The sequence below is a fragment of the Saimiri boliviensis genome, chromosome 5 (genome assembly GCF_048565385.1).
Source record: "Saimiri boliviensis isolate mSaiBol1 chromosome 5, mSaiBol1.pri, whole genome shotgun sequence".
NCBI classification, from domain to species: Eukaryota; Metazoa; Chordata; class Mammalia; order Primates; family Cebidae; genus Saimiri; species Saimiri boliviensis.
This window is the reverse complement of record NC_133453.1, coordinates 75,176,920-75,195,904: the sequence shown is the minus strand read 5'-3', so window position 1 is coordinate 75,195,904 and position 18,985 is coordinate 75,176,920. Positions and strand designations below refer to the sequence as shown.

Sequence of the window (18,985 nt, the reverse complement as noted above, 5' to 3'; positions counted from 1 at the left end):
TTTGAGAGAAGTTTTTGATGGATTTCGTTAAGAAACTACACTTTAAGGAAACTGTGCACTTTGGATGCATTTGCTTAAAGAACTATACTATCTGCATTAAATAGAATATTTTATCTTTAGTGCTCCGATCTTCAAGTTTCATACCGAATGCAGAGCACATGTCATTTTGGACTCCTTACTGGGGGCAACAGGGAGAAGAGCTTCAACATGATCAGAGGGACAAACTCTTCAGAAATAATGCCTTTTCTATGAAATTTTATTTTATAGTCTTAAAATTTCATCATCAAATCAATTAAAATTTATTTACAAAAGAATCATTTATGCAAATCTTCCAGACAGTGCATTTAAGATAGAAATAATTTATGATTCCTTATAAATAAAAATCAGATGCCCAGAAAGAAGAAGATTAAATGGATAGGAGATAACTAGTATTAGATGCTCAAAGACAATACATAATTTATTCTTATTCTACATATAGATGCATTAGCAGTACTGTGTTATTTGCAGGTGGTGAGATTACAGGTGTGTTGGCTTTCTGTGATTTATTTCGCTAGAGATGCCTAATTTTTCTACAATGAAGATGTGCTACTTACACATTTTTTTTTAAGTTTAAGTGAATGTACCCTGCAAGTTCTGGGGAAATTGTGCTTGTGCAGAGAGCACTCAATGATGCATTCAGCATTATTGCTAATATTTAATCAGTCATCATCATCATTATCATCATCATCATCATGTCATGATTATCTCTCTAAATCCCGCAACTAAGCTTTCGATCAACCAGAAGCTCCATGGATTATTTGAGTTACAGCACAAAGTTTGGGTATTTACTTGGAACTACAATTTGATAGCATTAATTTAATAATTGTAACATGGAGTGAAAGACAATTTTGAAAAATACCAAGAAGGTAAGAGACATAAGAGCAAGAAAGCACAAAGGCTAAGCTATTTTTTATGAGACACCAAGAAAAGGGTATTCCAAGGATGGGATATAAAATGATAAGAGTAGGAGAGATATAGCATGTAGAAACTAGGGGGAAAGCTATTTTGTTTTTTTTGTTTTTTTTTCTGGAGGGGCTGGAAATTAAGCAGGTAGATTGAAATTCTAGGTAAGTTATTTCTTTTTACTTTAATAAAATGTTACTGTATTTCACTGTACAGCAACAAGAAAGTAATGTTCTTTCAGAAAATATACTCAAACAACCTTCAGACTCCCAAGGCCCTTTGCAGGATTCATGTATGTCTACGATAATGCCACTGGAAGAAGACTGGGGAGTTTGAAGCTGAAGCTACTTTGTGATCTTTACCAGTCCTTCAGGATGAAAAGCTGGGAGCTAGCCTAGCCTCAGAAGATAAAAACAGGTCTCTTTTATTGAAAATTCTCTAGTTCCTTTGAGTTACAAAGACCACAGCCTAGGGAGAGAGCCTAAATTTAGACTTCTCTTGTTTCCTTAAGGAATAGGCAGGAATCTGCCAAGATGTGTGTTCATTGTCCATTGATAACTAATGGGAAATAACGAATCCACATGTTTTGACAGATGAGTAACATGCTCAGATTGAAATACTAGATTAGACAGAAAAGATACCTGATCATTCAAATGTGTATTGTATTAGAAAATAATGCCAGCTCACATTAAGAAACAGCAAACAAACATAGTCAAATTTAGGAAAGTAGAGTGTAAGATGACAAATAATTTTCCCTTGCCTTTTTTTCTTTAGAATGAAAAGGAAATTATTTGTATTCCTGATCATAAAAAATATGACCAATAATAAAATGTTACATAGAAAAAAAAAAAGATAAAGCAAAGTATAAAGTCACCCCAACACCTCACTAATTTTATATCACAGGGAGAGCAGAGTCAACTACATCCTCCTAGCATACATGTACATGCACAGACATACTGGTTCTCAAAAACTGTATACATTTTTCCATATCACTGTGTACCGATATATGATCATCCATCTAATTATGACCAATCCCTATTGATAACTACTTGTTATTTATCATTTTTCACTATTATAGATGATGTCTATTCTAGCCCACTTCCAAACTAGTATGCACAAAACTTCAAAGTGATGTTTCCCAGATATAAATCTCAATTTATCTTTTCCGTTTGTGTATAAGCCACCACTGGCTTTCCATGGCCCTTAGGGTAAAATCTAAACTCTATTTCCTGTCCTAAAAGGGGCCTGTGTGGTTTGAATGTTGGTAGGATTTTCATCATTGTCTGCTGTGCCACTCCCTCCTTACCCACCATCCCCAATCATCTTGGTCTCAAATGTGTTACTTTTTGCCTTGGGGACTTTTGCACATTCTCTTTCCACTGCCTAGGAAGCTCTTTGCCCTCATGGCTTTCAGAAGGTTAGATCCTTTTAACCTTGTCTCCATCTAAACGGAGGTTTTCTCCGGACCTCTTGTGTAATACACATTGCCCACTCTATTATTTCTGTTAGTAGTTCCTTACAAGTAACTTGGAGCTATTTTTAAATTTGTTTCTATGGTTTTTTGTCTGTATCATTTACCAGGATATAAAATCAGTGATTGTGTCTTGCATGTACCTGAGTTTTTCCCAGTCAAATACATATTGGGCACTAAGAAAACATCTACTGCATGAACAAACAAGTAAATAAATTAAGAAATATAACGTGATGCACTACTAAAGAGTTTTCTCCTTAGAATAAATTTCTCGAAATAGATTTCTGGGCCAGGTATGGTGGCTTACGCCTGTAATCCCAGCACTTTGGGAGGCTGAGGTGGGCAGATCACGAGGTCAGGAGTTCAAGACCAGCCTGGCCAACATGGTGAAACCCCATTTCCACTAAAAATACAAAAAATTAGATGGGCATGATGGTGGGTACCTGTAATCTCAGCTACTCAGGCGGCTGAGGCAGGAGAATTGCTTGAACCCAGGAGGCAGAGGTTGCAGTGATGGAGACTGCACCATTGCACTCCAGCCTGGGAAGAGCAAGACTCCATCTCCAAAGGAAAAAGAGAGAGAAAGAGAGAGAGAGAGAGAGAGAGAGAGAGAGAGAGAGAGAGAGAGAAGAAAAGAAAAAAGAAAGATTTCTGGCAAAACGATAATTTACCTTATCTCTTTACTGTTAATAATGTGTGATTCTCCAAAATATGTAGCACTTGAAATTCTCACCAATGATATGGTGGAATATTTAATTTTCCCACACACACTTGATAATACTTAGTACCAAAGTATTAGGCCAAAATAACTGATCAAAATTTAAATTTTAGTTGTTGGATATGAATGAGGCTGAACATCTTTTTATATATTTACTGGTGATATTTACTTCTTTTGAAATTGCCAGCTCATTTTTTTTTTTTTTTTTTTTTGCCTCCTTTCTACTGGAATGCATGTTTGGTTTACTGACATGTAAGGCATTTGAATAACAAAAATTAAATTAATCTTATTTCTTGTTAATTATAAGTATTTTATCCAAATTTTATTTTGTCATTAAATCTTATTTATTGTGGTATTCTTTTTTGTATGTGTATATTATGATACGGTTTGTCTGTGTCCCAATCCAAATCTCATCTTGAATTGGAACTCCCATAATTCCATGTGTCCTAGGAGGGCCTGGTGGGAGGTAATTGAATCATGGAGTGGGTCTTTCCCATAATACATTTTCTCCTCTTTGGATAATTTACCTTTCAATGCCCATAATCCTAAATAACAAGATTTTACTATCTCTTTTGAGATTGGTAGGAGACAAACGTGTGTGAGTAGCTCAGATGTCTACAGTCACAAAGTTAGTCTACGCTTCCTGAAGTCAGGGTAGAAGAAGGATGAGATTTCTTCTTTGGAGCATCCTCAGCATTTACAACAAAAACAAGTAATGTTAGCTCAATTAAATAACGATTGTAGGAGTGTCTTTATTTAAACGCTTTTTAATCGCTCTTATTTTACAATACATTTTAATATCTGTTGTAGTAACACCCCATTAATTTCTAAGTGTTTTTGGATATACTTATATGTATATTCTTGTGGTCAAAGTTAGAATCATTGCATCCAGGGAATAAATACACTAGGCATTAATAAGGGTTGTATTGAATTTATAGGTTTGGTGAGTATTGAGACTTCGGCTGTTGTTAAAATGAGAATGGCAAAGACACTGTGCCACTGGTCCAGGAAAACAATGGAAAAGTCTTAGGTGTTTTCTACTTTGTTCAATGTCAGTGTTATTTTTAAATGAGTTTTAGTTCGACATAAATTTTCAATAAAGGAAAATAAAGTAAGAGGGTACAGTGGTTTCTCTTATCTGTGAGGGATACGTTCCAAGATCCCAAGTGGATACCTGAAACTATGGATGGTACCAAACCTTATACATACTATGTTTTTCCTATGCATACATACCTATGATAAAGTTTGATATGCAAGTTAGGCACAGTAAGAGATTAATAACAATAAAATGGAATAACAATAATTTTGTACTATAATAAAAATAGGTGAATGTGGTGTCTCAAAATATTTTATTGTATTATATTCACCCTTCTTCTTCTTGTGATGATATAAGATGATAAAATGCCTACATAATGAGATGAAGTCAGATGAAGGATGTAGGCACTGTGGTGTAAATAAACAATTCCAGATATCAACAACTCCTAAGTTTCTAACTGCACACTGTTCTGAGTAGCGTGACAAAATCTCACACTTTCCCGCTCCCTCAAACCTCATATACAAATCATCCCTTTGTTCAGCATCTCCACACTGTACGTGCGTTACCCACCCACTAGTTACCAAGTAGCCGTCTCCGTTATGAGATCAACTGTTGTGATAACCCGGGGTTTGTGTTCAAGTAACCCTTATTTTATTTAAAAATGGCCCCAAACTGCAAGAGTTGTGATGAAATATTTTTACACTTCAGTTGACCATGGAAAATTGAAACCATGGAAACCAAAACCATGAATAAGAGGGGACTATTCCTGTATATTTGAATTCTAATTTTTATCCTTTAATGTCTGAAATCATATGCATGTATATGTATGTTTTCCACTGTTACAAAAGTGAAAATACTTTTTCACTATTACAAATCTGTGGATGAAGTGATTAACATCATTTTGCCCTCAGATTTTAACCTTCTTTCTTTCTTTTTCTTTTAAACTACACTATATTTTTTCCTTTTTTTTAAGCTTCTAACTTACATTTCCAAAGAACTGGTGTCACTTCCTCATATATTGATTCATTTGACAAATCTCTATTAAGAACTTACGATCAACCTTAGGCACTTGGCTAAATTCTGAGGCTATAACCACGAACAAGATACTTCTTCCTTGCTAGGAGTTTATGCTTTGTAAGGAAAACAAAAATTAACAACGAATTTCCTAGAATGTGATGAGTATTACAATGGAAAAGCTGAAAGAATCTATAGTAGGGCAACTTAACCTAGCCTGTAGTCAAGGGAATTGTCCTGAAGGAAATGGTGTGTTACATGAGCTTTTAAAAAGGAAAAGAGTTCACAGAACTGGAAACAAGGTAAAGGAATATGTTGGAGATGAAGGAAACAGTATGTGCCAATGCTAGGAAGAATAGACTTTATCCAAAGGCAATGGGAAGCCATTGAAGCTTTTAGGTAAGAGAGTACTATGATCAAATAAGTGGAGAGATCACTCTGTCTTAGAGTGAAGGAGGGAGGGTAGGTGTGGAAAAAGACCAGGGGACCATTCAAGAGTCTTCTGTAGTAGCAGAGGAAAGAAAGTGGCCCAGATTTGTGCAATGGCAATGGAGGTGGAGAGCAGTGTACAATACAGCAATGATATATACAGCACTCAGTATTATTTGGATGTGGAAGGTCATAGTCTCTTGATACCTTTCAGGGTTCTTCTTGGGAAATGAATGACCATTCTATGTTTACTGAAGCTCTGAAGGAGGTCAGTTTTAAAGGGAAGACAGAGATCCATGGTAATGTGAAGTTTGATATAACCATAACATGTACAAATGGAGATGTTGAAAGATACCTAAGTATATGAATCTAAAGTTCAGGAAGGAGGCACAGGTTTAAAAGTCATTTCATATGTGAAACTATGAGAATAAAGGAAAGAGTCTACAGGGATGGAGAAAAAATAGAGAAAGGAATTGAGTGTAGGACCTACCTAAGCATTGCAACATTTAAAGGAAGCAAAAAGGAAAATAAGTATGGAAAAGACACCAAGAAGAGGTACCCAGAAAGACACGAAAAATGCAAGCACTCTTTTCACATGGAAATCAAGGGAATAAAGTAGCACAAGGAGGGAGTGGTCAACAGTACTAAAGTTGCTGAAAAAGCAACTCAGAAAGGTCTGAAATTGTCATTTTCAGTGAGGTTAAGGAAACATCAATGATTTTGATTAACAGGAGGTGAAGAAGGGGTGATGGGCAAGAAGGCAGATTATGAATGAGAAAAGCAGACACGGAGTTAGAGTTTTGCTAGGTCAACAAAGGGCTGATTTTTAAAAATGATTTTTATAAAAACTACAACTTACATGCTAGCTGAGAGCAGCTTGCCTTTTGGTTTTTGTGAAACGCAAGTATCTCCACTTGGAAGGCCAATGATGTCCAATTCAAAGTTTCTGACACTCGGTCCTGTAATTCGGATTTCCTACTTCTGCTAAACTTGTGTTTGCCTGTATTCCACCTTTGCATGCCATCTAAATCTTGGTGTGTAGTATGGTCCCTTCTTTCTCTGAACTTTCTGTAACACCACTCCTCCACGTCAGCTGTATCTGCGTGAGCTTTCTTTCAGGATTCGGAGGATGAAGGGTGATTAAGTTGTAGAACCACATAGGAAACATCATTAATACTGTGTACTCAATATCTATGTTCTTAAGAGTCTTTTTTTGCCACCTGGTCTCTTTACTTTCTCAATGACCATCTTTCTCCTTACGTTCCTGCCTCCTACCTTCTCATTACGCCCCTTGATGGTTCTCCAACTGCCCCACTTTTTCACTTCTATGCCCTAATTCTTAGTGTCCTGTACAAAATAAAATTCCCTATATTTAACTATTTCCTTCAACATGAATCCTTAAAGCCTCACTTTCCTATATAAAAAACTTCTGAATGAAAACAATTTGTTCTCTAAGCATTTCAATGACATCTGTTAAAAAATTATTTTATGTGTGTGTGTGTGTGTGTGTGTGTGTGTGTGTGTGTGTGTGTTTCCACCATGAATATCAATTCTCCTAGTTTATCTGGTTCTAAACCTACAAATCATATTTTACTTCTGTCTTTGCTTCCCTCTTATCCCTGTCAACCAATTGCTTATGACATCAGTGATGATTCACCCTCCAAAAAATTCCTGTTTCATGCCCATGGTTCTAGAACAGGCTTTCCTGATTACTGCCAAGGCTCTCACAACCGCTGCTTGCTGTGTCACCCTCCTTTGATTCATTTCTTCATCTTTAATCATCTTATCCACAGTTGCTCTCATAACCCCAGATATAATCAGCTTACTTCTACCCTCTAGATAGAAGAATAAATTAACTCATTTGTTTGGTAAACATTTTCTGAGAACTAATAATGTGTGGGGTAGAGATTAAAAGATGAATAAAGACCATTCCAGGTAGAAATTCAGTGGGGTAAAACATTGAGGTACCTGGCTATGCTTTTTCTTAAATATAAACTGCTTTGTCTAGCATTGAAGCTCTCCCTAATGCAGCAGTTGCTTGCTTTTCTAGTCCTATTTGCCATGACTTTCCTCTCTGTTATAATGCCCTATATACTTCAGTTACAATGAAGCTATCATTTGCAGAAAAACTCTTAAATTCAGTATGTGCCCTTTCCATGCTGCCTGGCATTGCCCCTCTCCCTTTGATAAGACCAGACAGTCCTTTCTACAAGGCTTTGTAAATTGAACTCCTACAGGCCTTCCGGGAACCCACTTTATTCCTCCCATCTTTCAGCAAGTGTAAGCAATGTCTCTCTCCCACTGTATTTATAGTATAACACTTACCCAGCCTACCTTCTAGGATAGATACTTGTATATCTATCCTGTATTATTCAATTTTGCATCTCTAAAAGTGCCTTCCACATAATAGGTACTTGATACATCCTGAAGTGAACTTCACAAGCATACAAGACAAGAGCATCATTTTCGGCTCCTAATCAGATTGCTAACAACAAAAGAGCTTCTGAGAGGGGACAGGATATACTGAGTGTATGATCAGCTAAAGGAAGGACAGATTTAGCAAAAGTCTATTAATTTCTCAGAGATGAATCAATCACCTAGGAAGAGCTTTTTTCATATTCCTCTACCTGACTGTGCACCATCCTATGCCCTGTACCGTCCAGGCAGGAATGCTGAAGCAAGTTTTTAACCTTTTATATTTCCCATCCTATATAATTTGGAGGAAGGGGACAGGATGAATGTGAGAATCACAAATCACACTTTATCTTTTTAATCAGCAGGTGAAAAAAACATGGTGGTCCGTACAGTCTTGTATGGATAGGTACAATATGGTTTTCCACACAATCCCTACATTGATGGACTAGGCAGCACCCTACTGTAGAATACATACTTACTTCCATAAAAGCATCCTTATAAAAAGAACTGAAATAAGGGCAGAGGTTAATATGTGATGTGCAATATATTTTTCCTAGCAGGAAGAACAAGAGGTAACAATGCAATAATACTCAGTGGAAAGGGCAATGTACCTGGGAGGTAGAGGGCCTAAATGTGTGATTGCTAATGTAACAGACATATATACTAAGGAAGATGGCTAGGCCAATTTGAATGGCAAGACAAGAAACGTTGGTGATGATAGTGATGGTAGTGATTCCATCTAGAGATGAAGAAATTGGTTTAACCAAGGCTACATAGCCAGTATGTAATGACTTGGAATTCAGCTCTACAAAGTATAATACCAGAGCTATAATCTTAACTCTAAAGTTTTGTGTATTATATAGTATGGAATTATTCACACTTACAAAGTACATTAATATAGCAAAGAACTAATCATATGATATCCCATTTGCAGGACAAGTATTTATGCTGGTTAAATTCAATTGGGCAGATCTCTGCAATGAACTCTTAGCTGAATATAGTTATGTGCTCAGCCAAGATATCTATGCAAATCTGTATTGTGGCCTGAGGAGTATGTGGTTAGCAACATTACAAGCAGTGCCCTAGTTATGAGAACTGGGACTCTCCTTGTCATGTTGCTAACCACACATTCAAAGGAATGTCACAGACAGTAAGCGTGGGAGCCAGGACTTAGCTGAGCTGATGCATCCCACAAGAGATAGGCATAGAGGTTTGGTTGAGTGAATTTTCAAGGTTACAATAACCTTGTGACAACAAGGTCCTTGAAACAAGTACCCTCAATCTCAAGCAAGCTACTCTGTGTCCCACAGGTATTGTAACACTAGGAATCACCCACTCTGTTCTCTAAAGAATTCAAGATGGAAAACTGGAGGTCTTATATGGGTAAAATCAACACAGCCAGGTACACAGCAGGTCACAATATGGCAGCATTTATTCTGAGAAGGAGGTCCATAGGCTTCATGAGGCTGCTGAATGGATCCAAGGAACCATGAAGCTCAAAAGTGCCTGGGAGTATAGAAGACAGCATTTTAGATAGAGGAGCCAGCTTGAACACCAAGCTGTAAGCATTACCAATGATGGCCTTTCCTCCTCAGAGAAGTTATGATCCAGGAAATAATCCGACATCACCACCAGAATACAACTACTCTTTGTACAGTTGTCATGATCGGTGTTCAAAAGCCAGTGACCAATATGGGGCTCTAATTAAGTGATGTCACCCACTGTAAAACAGTTAAAACAAAAATGTCCATCTAATCTATTCAAATCAGTCAGGGCTTACACTGTTATCCACATGAAACAACTAATTATTCTGAATTGAAGCACTCCTAATAGATAGTCTGCTGCACTAGCTTCTTTCTGGGAGAGTGAAGCATATTACCTCCAATGTAAACAGAAATGGAAGAAAACAGAGACAATTTGTCTTCATCCCTATCCCAAATGGTGCAAGATAACAGAACATAGCTAAACCAAAATGGAAAGTAACCCAAAGGTAATTCACATTTTACTAGGGAATGCATTTTAATGCTGTAGTAACTATGAATGTGTCTGACATTCTAGATTTCAGTCATATTACATTTACACACACATACACACACACACACACACACAGATACAGACACACAAGACCCATTTTCAGAAGGAATAAAAAAAATAATGATTTTCCTTTGTCACCTTTCCTTGATAATGTTTCTTGACTCATACTTTAAGATCAAATTAAGCAATTACATACAAAATCTGAGCCCCTCAATAATACATTTAGATTATGAAGTTAGAGACCGAAATAACAAAGACAAGCACAAACTGGCCAATGTACAAGAGTTTGGTATTCAAAATAGTACATTTTCTGATACTGTCTGTTTAAATTGGGAACAACCTGAGAAGCTGTATTTCAATTTAAAACATAGTCTTTTTAAAAATCAAAATTAAATCAGAAATACTCAGTGCCATTCTGAGAGGTTGAAAGGGCCAAGTGTGTTTATCCATGCTGTTCCACTTAGCAGTCCTGTGTGCCTTTCAAGCTTTTGCGGAAACCAGACCAGTATTTTATAACATCGGATTAATGTTCTAAGTTTCAGTGTTTTAGCAATTAGGCTTGCATTAGCTAAAAGTAAGTTAAATCTTTAAAATTTTAATAATTCTTTTTCAGTGATTATTTTATTAGCATTTCATGAATGCTTTCATATGCTTCGTCACCAAAAAAATACAGCTTTATTTAAAACTAAAGTATGCATTTATAAATATTACTTTAAAAATCTTTCTCACAATGTTGTGATAAAGGTCAGTTAGAGGAGGTGGCCAGTATTTTGTATAATTTTAATGTGTGTTACTGTGTGTTTAATGAGTGTTCTGAAAGTTAGAGAATGGGGCAAGTGTGAAACATTAAAGTAACAATGTCACATTGTCATAGATTATATACCATGAGAAGGTGTGTGCAAATTATATATATCTTTTCTACATTTCAGTTACTTTCTTAAAAATAGGTAGTACTAGCCAATCATTAAATTAATGGAAGGAAATACAATGAACAATATGCCGCTAATGGATACAATACCAGTATAAATTTTATAATTAACAATTTAATCATATTTTTTAATTTTCTGGAAAAAAATCAGCATATTTCAAAATGGTTTAAAGCTACTACGTCAAAATATGACTTCATTTTAAGATGATCACAAACCCAGAAAATATATAATTCAAAATAGTTTTTAATTTCATTAACAGGTTGTGGGTAGTTTCTTTTAGTAGATAAACTATTATCATATTTCTTAACATTAAAAAATAGTATAATTGAAATTTAGAGCACAAATAATTCTTTCCGACCTCCAATTTATTTCATATTTCATGTTTGAGAATTCTAATGTTGCTATATAGTAATAACAGCAGTAAATATGCATATTTGAAGAAAATATTATAGTAATTAAAAAATCACAAAAGAACACACCAAGTCATTTTTTTTCCTAAGGTTTAATTTTAACTAATGAATTTTAAATGATGACTGTAAAGTCAATCCAAGTCTTTGCTTATTTGCAATGCACAAACTATTTTTTGTAACTTGCAGGTAAAGTACATTCTTTTCACATAGTAACATATTTACCCTTATTTATGGTCTTTTATTATTTTTCTTGAGTCCTTTTCCTTCAATACCTTAATCAGTCACTTCTGGTTTGGCTAAAGAGCAATCCTAGAGCAATAATGTTTCAACTTGCAAGGAAGAACACCCTTATTGAGTTGATAGAACTCCACCAGCTGGATGAGATCTGTAAATCTTGTGTGGCCATCATCCAGTGTGTGGAACATTTCACCATCATCTTCTACCTGCAGACAGAAAAGCAACAAATTAGTAAAGAGGGTAAATTACCCAGAAGGCAATATTCCATTGCAAACAATCTCCATATGTCAAAATCGCCAAGTTTATAAAACTGAAAGACAGTGAAAAGATTGTTACGGCCTATCTGTTTTTTGTAACATCACTTGTATTTAAAAGAAATATCATCTGATCTTTAGATAAGCTTTGCTACTCTACTTCATCTAGTTCTAATTCTCCCAACATTCTGTTAGTTAAGACAGTATATTTTGAATCAATGTAAGAAATCTACAATGTTCAGAGTAAAAGTAAGTGGGAGATGCTCCCACTTAGAGAAATTAATTTCCTTTTCTAAATGTTGTCTATTTAGCCACAAAAATGAATATATACATAACTTTATCAGTAGATTTATTCTGAAGCAATCACATATTATGCTAATCGAATGTCATTTTGTCAGTTGTCTGTTTTTTTAATCAGTGAAGTCTTCTGGCATGAAACAGTTCATACTTGCTGGGGACACTGATCACAAAATCAAAGAAGTAAGGAGGATACTTTAAACAGCCTTTGGATAATTCCAAAAAGAGGCAATTCAAAAGGACGCACTAGTAATTTAGCAATATTACGTAATACCTTTCCAAAAATACTGAATCTGCATTCCACACCATTCAGTTCCAATACACTATACGTATCAACATACATACACACATGCACATCCACACAGACACACAGCAGCAGAGGCAAGAGGAATCCCAAAGCAAGTTGTGCCACAGAGAAGCCAAGTCACAGAACTTTAAAAAATGTGTTCAGAATGCTTTAAATCTTCACCAGTTCCACAGCATCTCTGTTTCTAGCCATAGTCATTAAAAACAAAACAAAACAAAACAAAAAAAAATTCTTTGAGAGAAGAGAGGAGAAAGGGCTTTAAAATACTGTTTCCTAAAGAGCCATTAGTAGAATTCAGGAGAAAGAAGCTTTAGTGGCCTTTTAACAATAGGTGGCATGGGGTCTATACAATATTGCTAAATCATATTTCATAGAAAAAGGAAAATTTAATGTTTACAATTCCTGTATTTCTTATATTAATTCAAGCTCACAAAATCATTTCTGCCAAAGTTAACTCTAGTCAAAGCACAAGCTCCCAAATAATATTTAATAAAAGGAGCAAAAGAAAACCAAAGTTTCCAAAAGCTTATGCATTAACATCATTTCTAATATACCAATGTGAAATCATGAATTACTTACTGGTATAATTTGAAAGTGCTTTATTTTTTGTCCATGACTCATTGACAGTACAAAAGTTTTCGGGTTACTCTGACTATCCCGTACCAAGAAAACTCTAAAGAGAAAGAAGAAATTTCAATATGTTTCTATATTTACTCTTGGATTTCATAGAATAATAGCATTAACAAACTCAAGAAGTATATGCATAAATGTAACCAGGGACTCCTTTACTATGTATTCAATGGGTGGGATTATCCAAGTTGGCAATCAATATGGTACAACATAATCTGTACTATAAAGCTGTCATCAGTGCTAATGTAATTTTAATAGGTTAAATTCACAACCCATTTGACAGATAGTTTGATCACAGTAAACAATGCACTGTTATGTCTGCTTCAACAATTAGTGCTATGTTCTCGTTGCACTGGGAAATTGGGCATTCACATGTAACTATTTTGTCCAATGATTAAGGCATTTGCATATTATTATTTTACCATCTGGGTCATGTTAGGCCCTGAAAGAAGATAAGAATTTAGAATAATTTGTTTTCTCTTTGAGACAGGGTTTTGGTCTGCTGCCCAGGCTGGAGTACAGTGGTGTCATCTCAGCTCACTGCAATCTCACCTCTTGGATTCAAGCAATTCGCCCACCTCAGCCTACCAGGTAGTTGGGGCTACAGGCACGTGCCACTATATCCAGCTAGTTTTTGCATTTTTAGTAGAGATGGGTTTCACCATGTTGGCCAGGCTGGTTTCAAACTCCAGACCTCAAGTGATCTGCCTGCCTCAGCCTCCCAGAGTGCTGAGCTAATACACCTGGCCTGAAATTTGATTTTATTATAACCTTCTCTTCTATACTGGATGCCCTTTCTTTTAATTCTCGTTTCAACTGCTACATAAACAATAGCAAGAAATAAATGAATATATTCTTCTAAAAAATCATGAAATTATTTATTAAATGTGTAAGCAAAATGCTTTCAGTAAAAGAAACATCCAAACACCACATACTTTAATCTTGAAGAATGCAGCAGAAAAGCTTCTATAATGTCAGGCTAGAAAAACAAGACATGGCCTCTAATAGCCTAAGAGAAAAATGCTGCCAGAAGTGGATTCTTATTTACTGGCAGTGCAGTGCAAAACCAGTTTTGTATTAATTGTTGGCAAACACACTGTGTAAATGATCCCCACTAGTGAATCCAATATGAATCTCACTGTGCCTGGGCAAAGAGGCAGCCAAATTTAAAGCATCACAGATGTCTGACGAGGTTATCCATTTCATTTTCCCTGTGTGAGATTCCGACATTACATCACTGGGAAATGGGACAAAAGGGCATTTCACCAGTAAATCAAGCTGCAAGTCTCTCCCCATTCCTAAGTAGATCAGCACTACCACCTAGTGGATCACCTGGCACCATCACATCTTTCCAAAAGAATACCAAAAATACTAAAAATAAGATATTTCATTTTTTATACAATCATTTCATTCACTTTATAAAAACTCGGTCAGAAATAAAGAAAACTATAATTCTTTAAAACGTTTTAATGATTCTTTGTGATTCATTTATTTTCTTGCTTTCATCAAAGTGTAATTCTACTGATTGTTCAAATTTATATCCAAAAAGACTGCGCTCCATGCAAAAAAGCATATTAAAATATCTTATTTACAATCTGTGGAAATGCTGACTTGCTATTAATAATCTTCCATGTGAAGGTGCATTTTTATCCAAATGTCAGTATTAAATCACCTTGAAATCTTGTCATCAGCATAAGCCACCTTTTGAAGATAAAAGATCCCATCACCACTTGTTTAAATTGATAGTGATTTCACTTCTCATCTAAACCACAATACAACCTCCTTCATTTGTACTGTACTTGAGAAGGGAATTTAGCCAGTATTATAGAATGTAACTGAAACACTGAGTAATTTGAGAAAAATAAAATTCTTCACACTATAAATCTTTCATATTTTATATTTCTCTTTTGTTACCATGGTACCCCACTAAAAGACAACATGAGAAACAGTTGAAAAGTCTCTTTTTTTTTTTTTTTTTTTTTTGAGACGGAGTTTCGCCCTTGTTACCCAGGCTGGAGTGCAATGGCGCGATCTCAGCTCACTGCAACCTCCGCCTCCCGGGTTCAGGCAATTCTCCTGCCTCAGCCTCCTGAGTAGCTGGGATTACAGGCACGCGCCACCATGCCCAGCTAATTTTTTTGTATTTTCAGTAGAGACGGGGTTTCACCATGTTGACCAGGATGGTCTTGATCGAAAAGTCTCTTTTCATAGGTTTATATTACTTTAAAATGTTAAAATTTAGAGAAAAGACAATAGGGAAACAGAAAAAAAATTAGTGTCTAAAACACATACGAAACAGGTTTTTACTTAATACACATACCTTAAAATATACAACATGTGACATAATGTCATAATATAAACCATACTTTGAATTAATAATAATTATATGTTCAAATAAAAATGTTGACACTTAAAAACAAGTTCATTTTTCCCACATCAATTGATATCTGAGATGCTATAATCAGCAATCATGAGTAATATTAGTGATCACTGGTTAAGAACAAGATCTTCTGTTCTGTTATTCGTTCATTTATATACAAATACCAGGCACATACTATGTACCAGGTATTATATAGATACTGTTAGAATACAATGACAACCTCACATATAGGACAAAGTCACTTCTGTTTTATGATAAGCCCAAATCAAGAACCCTTTGTGAGTATGGAATAAATAATTACTACTTATAGGAGAAATCCAAATCACAAGTACTCAAAATTAAAGATACCAAACTTACCCATCCACAAGTCCTTGCTGAATAATCAATCGCTGAGCCTCATCTCTAGAAATTTTGTGGTGAAACCATGGCTGGGACCGGTGAATAGCTAAAGAAATAAGATGGAGATGATCGCAATTTCATTGCGTGTCCTTTCCATGTCTGTCTATCTACTCAGTGGCAGTGACCGTGAACAGACATACCCATGTTTGTGGCAGAGCTCTGTGAAGAGGCAGTGGGGCTACCGTGAGAGCCCAGACGTAAACATCCTTTTTTCTGAGCAAGGAAGGAGAAAACAAATCTCAAGTTTTTAGGTGGAACAAACTGAAGTCATAAATATTTTGAAGAATGTGAAGCTACTTATACCCTCCAAGCGAGTCCTTCTTCAACTGCAACTGAAAGGGCTTCAGTGGGATTTTCTATAACTCTGCTTTTCTGGCCTGAGAAGTCCATTGCTACCAGGGAATTCTCTGAAATACTTCTCTGGAAAACAAACAAACAAACAAAACAACCATACACACACACATACACAAACACACACACACACACACACACACACACACACACACATTTGAGCCATGAAAATATTCTTTGAAAGTTATCTTTCAGTGTTTTTCCGGCAGTACCTTTCCATTCTAGAAGGTGGTACCCACGGTGGCTAGCAGAAAATTTAAAGTGAAAATACGTATTCAAGATACAATGGTGTTATAAAATATTTTTGCTAAATAAGCTAAATAGTAATTTGTTAAGGTAGCTGAAGTGTTGAATAAACAGATTAAAAGCTTTTAAAGTATGTCTTTCTTCTAAAACAAACTTATCTTTTCATATTCTCTAGTACAATGGGAAAACTTCCATTTAGAAAGGAATAGCCTTTCCTATGTTTAAAAAGATACATTGTTTCTGAATTCATCCCTCCATTAAGCTTTGAGATTCATCAGTCATCAATTAAGTGTCAAATCCATCTACTTATGAAGCAACTATTTTTTAAGATTCAAGATACACAAAAGCTATAACTAAGATTGACATACATCTCTTTACAAATACTACTTATTTTAATGAGTTTTATAATGGAGCTATCTAGAATATGTATTTTAAAAGTTTATCACATCGACCTTCATCTCACATAGAAAATAAAATTTAGTGAAAGAATAATGCAGAGAACCCCATAATCTTAAAATTTTCCTGGTTTAATATATGAACACATTTTTATCTTGTGAGAATACACATGGTCACATAAAGGCTGCAAAAATAAGGCTGAATAAGAACTGATAGAAGACAACTTTAAACAGACTTAATTTAAACAAGTAATAAAGTCATTGTTTTTGCTAATTACTACGTGTTATTTATATTATTTAAGTTGAAAGTAAAATATTCAAAACTTGGATATTATTTTTCTTTTCTATTTGCTTGGGACTCTACTTTACAACCATCTCTTAACAAGTACGCCATCCCACAACAAGTTATGATTCCTAAGAAAGACCATTGCCAAAATCTCTAGTCAAGAATCCCACTCAGTTCATAAACATGAAGAAGGAATTAAAATTCTCCAAAAAAAAAAAAAAAAAAAACATCCACGGAAGTGGCTGGGCGCAGTGGCTCACGCCTGTAATCCCAGCACTTTGGGAGGCCGAAGTGGGTGAATCACGAGGTCAAGAGGTCGAGACCATCCTGGTCAACATGGTGAAACCCCGTCTCTACTAAAAATACAAAACATTAGCTGAGCATGGTGGCGCATGCCTGTAATCCCAGCTACTCAGGAGGCTGAGGCAGGAGAATTGCCTGAACCCAGGAGGCGGAGGTTGCGGTGAGCCGAGATAGTGCCATTGCACTCCAGCCTGGGTAACAAGAGCGAAACTCCGTCTAAAAAAAAAAAATAATCCATGGAAAATAACAGTTATTTTCTACTAACTAATAGAAGAGCAAAACTCAAAACTCAAAGTGGAGTTCCAACAGTAAACTGCTAGTCAGACTGCATCTGGGGCCCCCTGGCTTAAAAGCATTTTATCTCTCTCTATGTGGACTCAGCTATACCTGGCTCGGTTGCAGAGACTATAGTCAAATGTGGGCTTCTATCCTTATCCACAAAAAAGTTCTATCCTTATCCACAAAAAACCTTATCCACAAAAGAAAGTTAGGGCTCCTTTATCATTGCATCACATATCCACTTTATTAGCATTTGCAATCTTTCTCTTCAAACTATGCTGTGGTGGCCTACAATCTTATTATGGTTCATCTGTATTTCTAGAGATCTGGCATGCAATATTGCATTCGTTAGAGGGGGCTTTATAACTGATAGCTGCTCTTTCCACACAGATGCTGTCTCTGTAATCTGTATTTTCTGTCACACCTTTGTTTACCCTTCTCACCCTATGATCTTCTGTAGACCAGTCTGATATACTTGTGCTTCGCTGACATTAATGGAAAGCATCTACCTGCCCAAACCACAGAGTAAGTAGCCTCAATCACAATAGCTTTATTCTTGCACTATCTCTCCCTTTATATGCCAAGGTAAGTTCTGTAATCTCAACTTCCTGACAACATAAAAATACTATTACTTAAGGAAAAAAAAAAAAAAAAACTATAATCAGTTGTCGTATTTTTCTCCCTCTAGTATAACAGGCCAGGAAGTAAAACAAGATCCTGTGTTCCCTATTTACTTGACATGCATAGAAGACAACACTACAAATAAGGAACGTTTTCACTTGCCATATCAACTACGGAAAAACAGGACTACAGCAAGTGTTTTCTACTGAATGGCAGGGGTAGATGAAAAATTAATAGTTTACCATTGGTGGACAAAGAAATGGAGGTAAAGCAGAGTCTGACAAACTCAAAAGGTCATTTTCAGCTCAGTTTCTTTCACATAGAAAAGCAATGTTGATAATATTCAGAATTGGTTCTATTTCTCCAACACTTGTCCGCTTTTCTAGCTCTTTCTTCTTAGGAGATGAACAGAGAAAACCCTAAAAAATGGGTCCATGATTTTAATGGCATTACTTTCTTTTTTATAAAAAAAAAAAAAAATGGGCCTGGATATATCCTGGATTATCCAGCCCACACTTTGAGATCACACTTATTCTCAACCTCATAGTGAGGTTGTGCATAAAATGGTTTTCAGGCTGTTTGGCTAGGTGACAGCCAGTATC

The 18,985-nt window shown here is 35.8% G+C and overlaps 1 protein-coding gene across 2 annotated transcripts in view; it reads right to left on the bottom strand.

The window, feature by feature from the left end:
- Window positions 1–3,164: 3,164 nt before the first annotated feature.
- Window positions 3,165–18,985, bottom strand: part of GRB14 (growth factor receptor bound protein 14) — a 134,761-nt gene continuing 118,940 nt past the window's right edge. Inside the window, exons 10-14 of one of the 2 annotated variants that reach the window (XM_003921924.4) lie at window positions 16,206–16,322; window positions 16,043–16,115; window positions 15,861–15,948; window positions 13,073–13,166; window positions 3,165–11,841 (exon numbers count right to left, since the gene is read on the bottom strand). In XM_003921924.4, the coding sequence (XP_003921973.1) occupies window positions 11,695–11,841; window positions 13,073–13,166; window positions 15,861–15,948; window positions 16,043–16,115; window positions 16,206–16,322 (519 nt within the window). In that variant the 3' untranslated portion in view covers window positions 3,165–11,694. The remainder of the gene's footprint in view (window positions 11,842–13,072; window positions 13,167–15,860; window positions 15,949–16,042; window positions 16,116–16,205; window positions 16,323–18,985) is intronic. The other variant, XM_010329556.3, reaches the window with a different exon arrangement.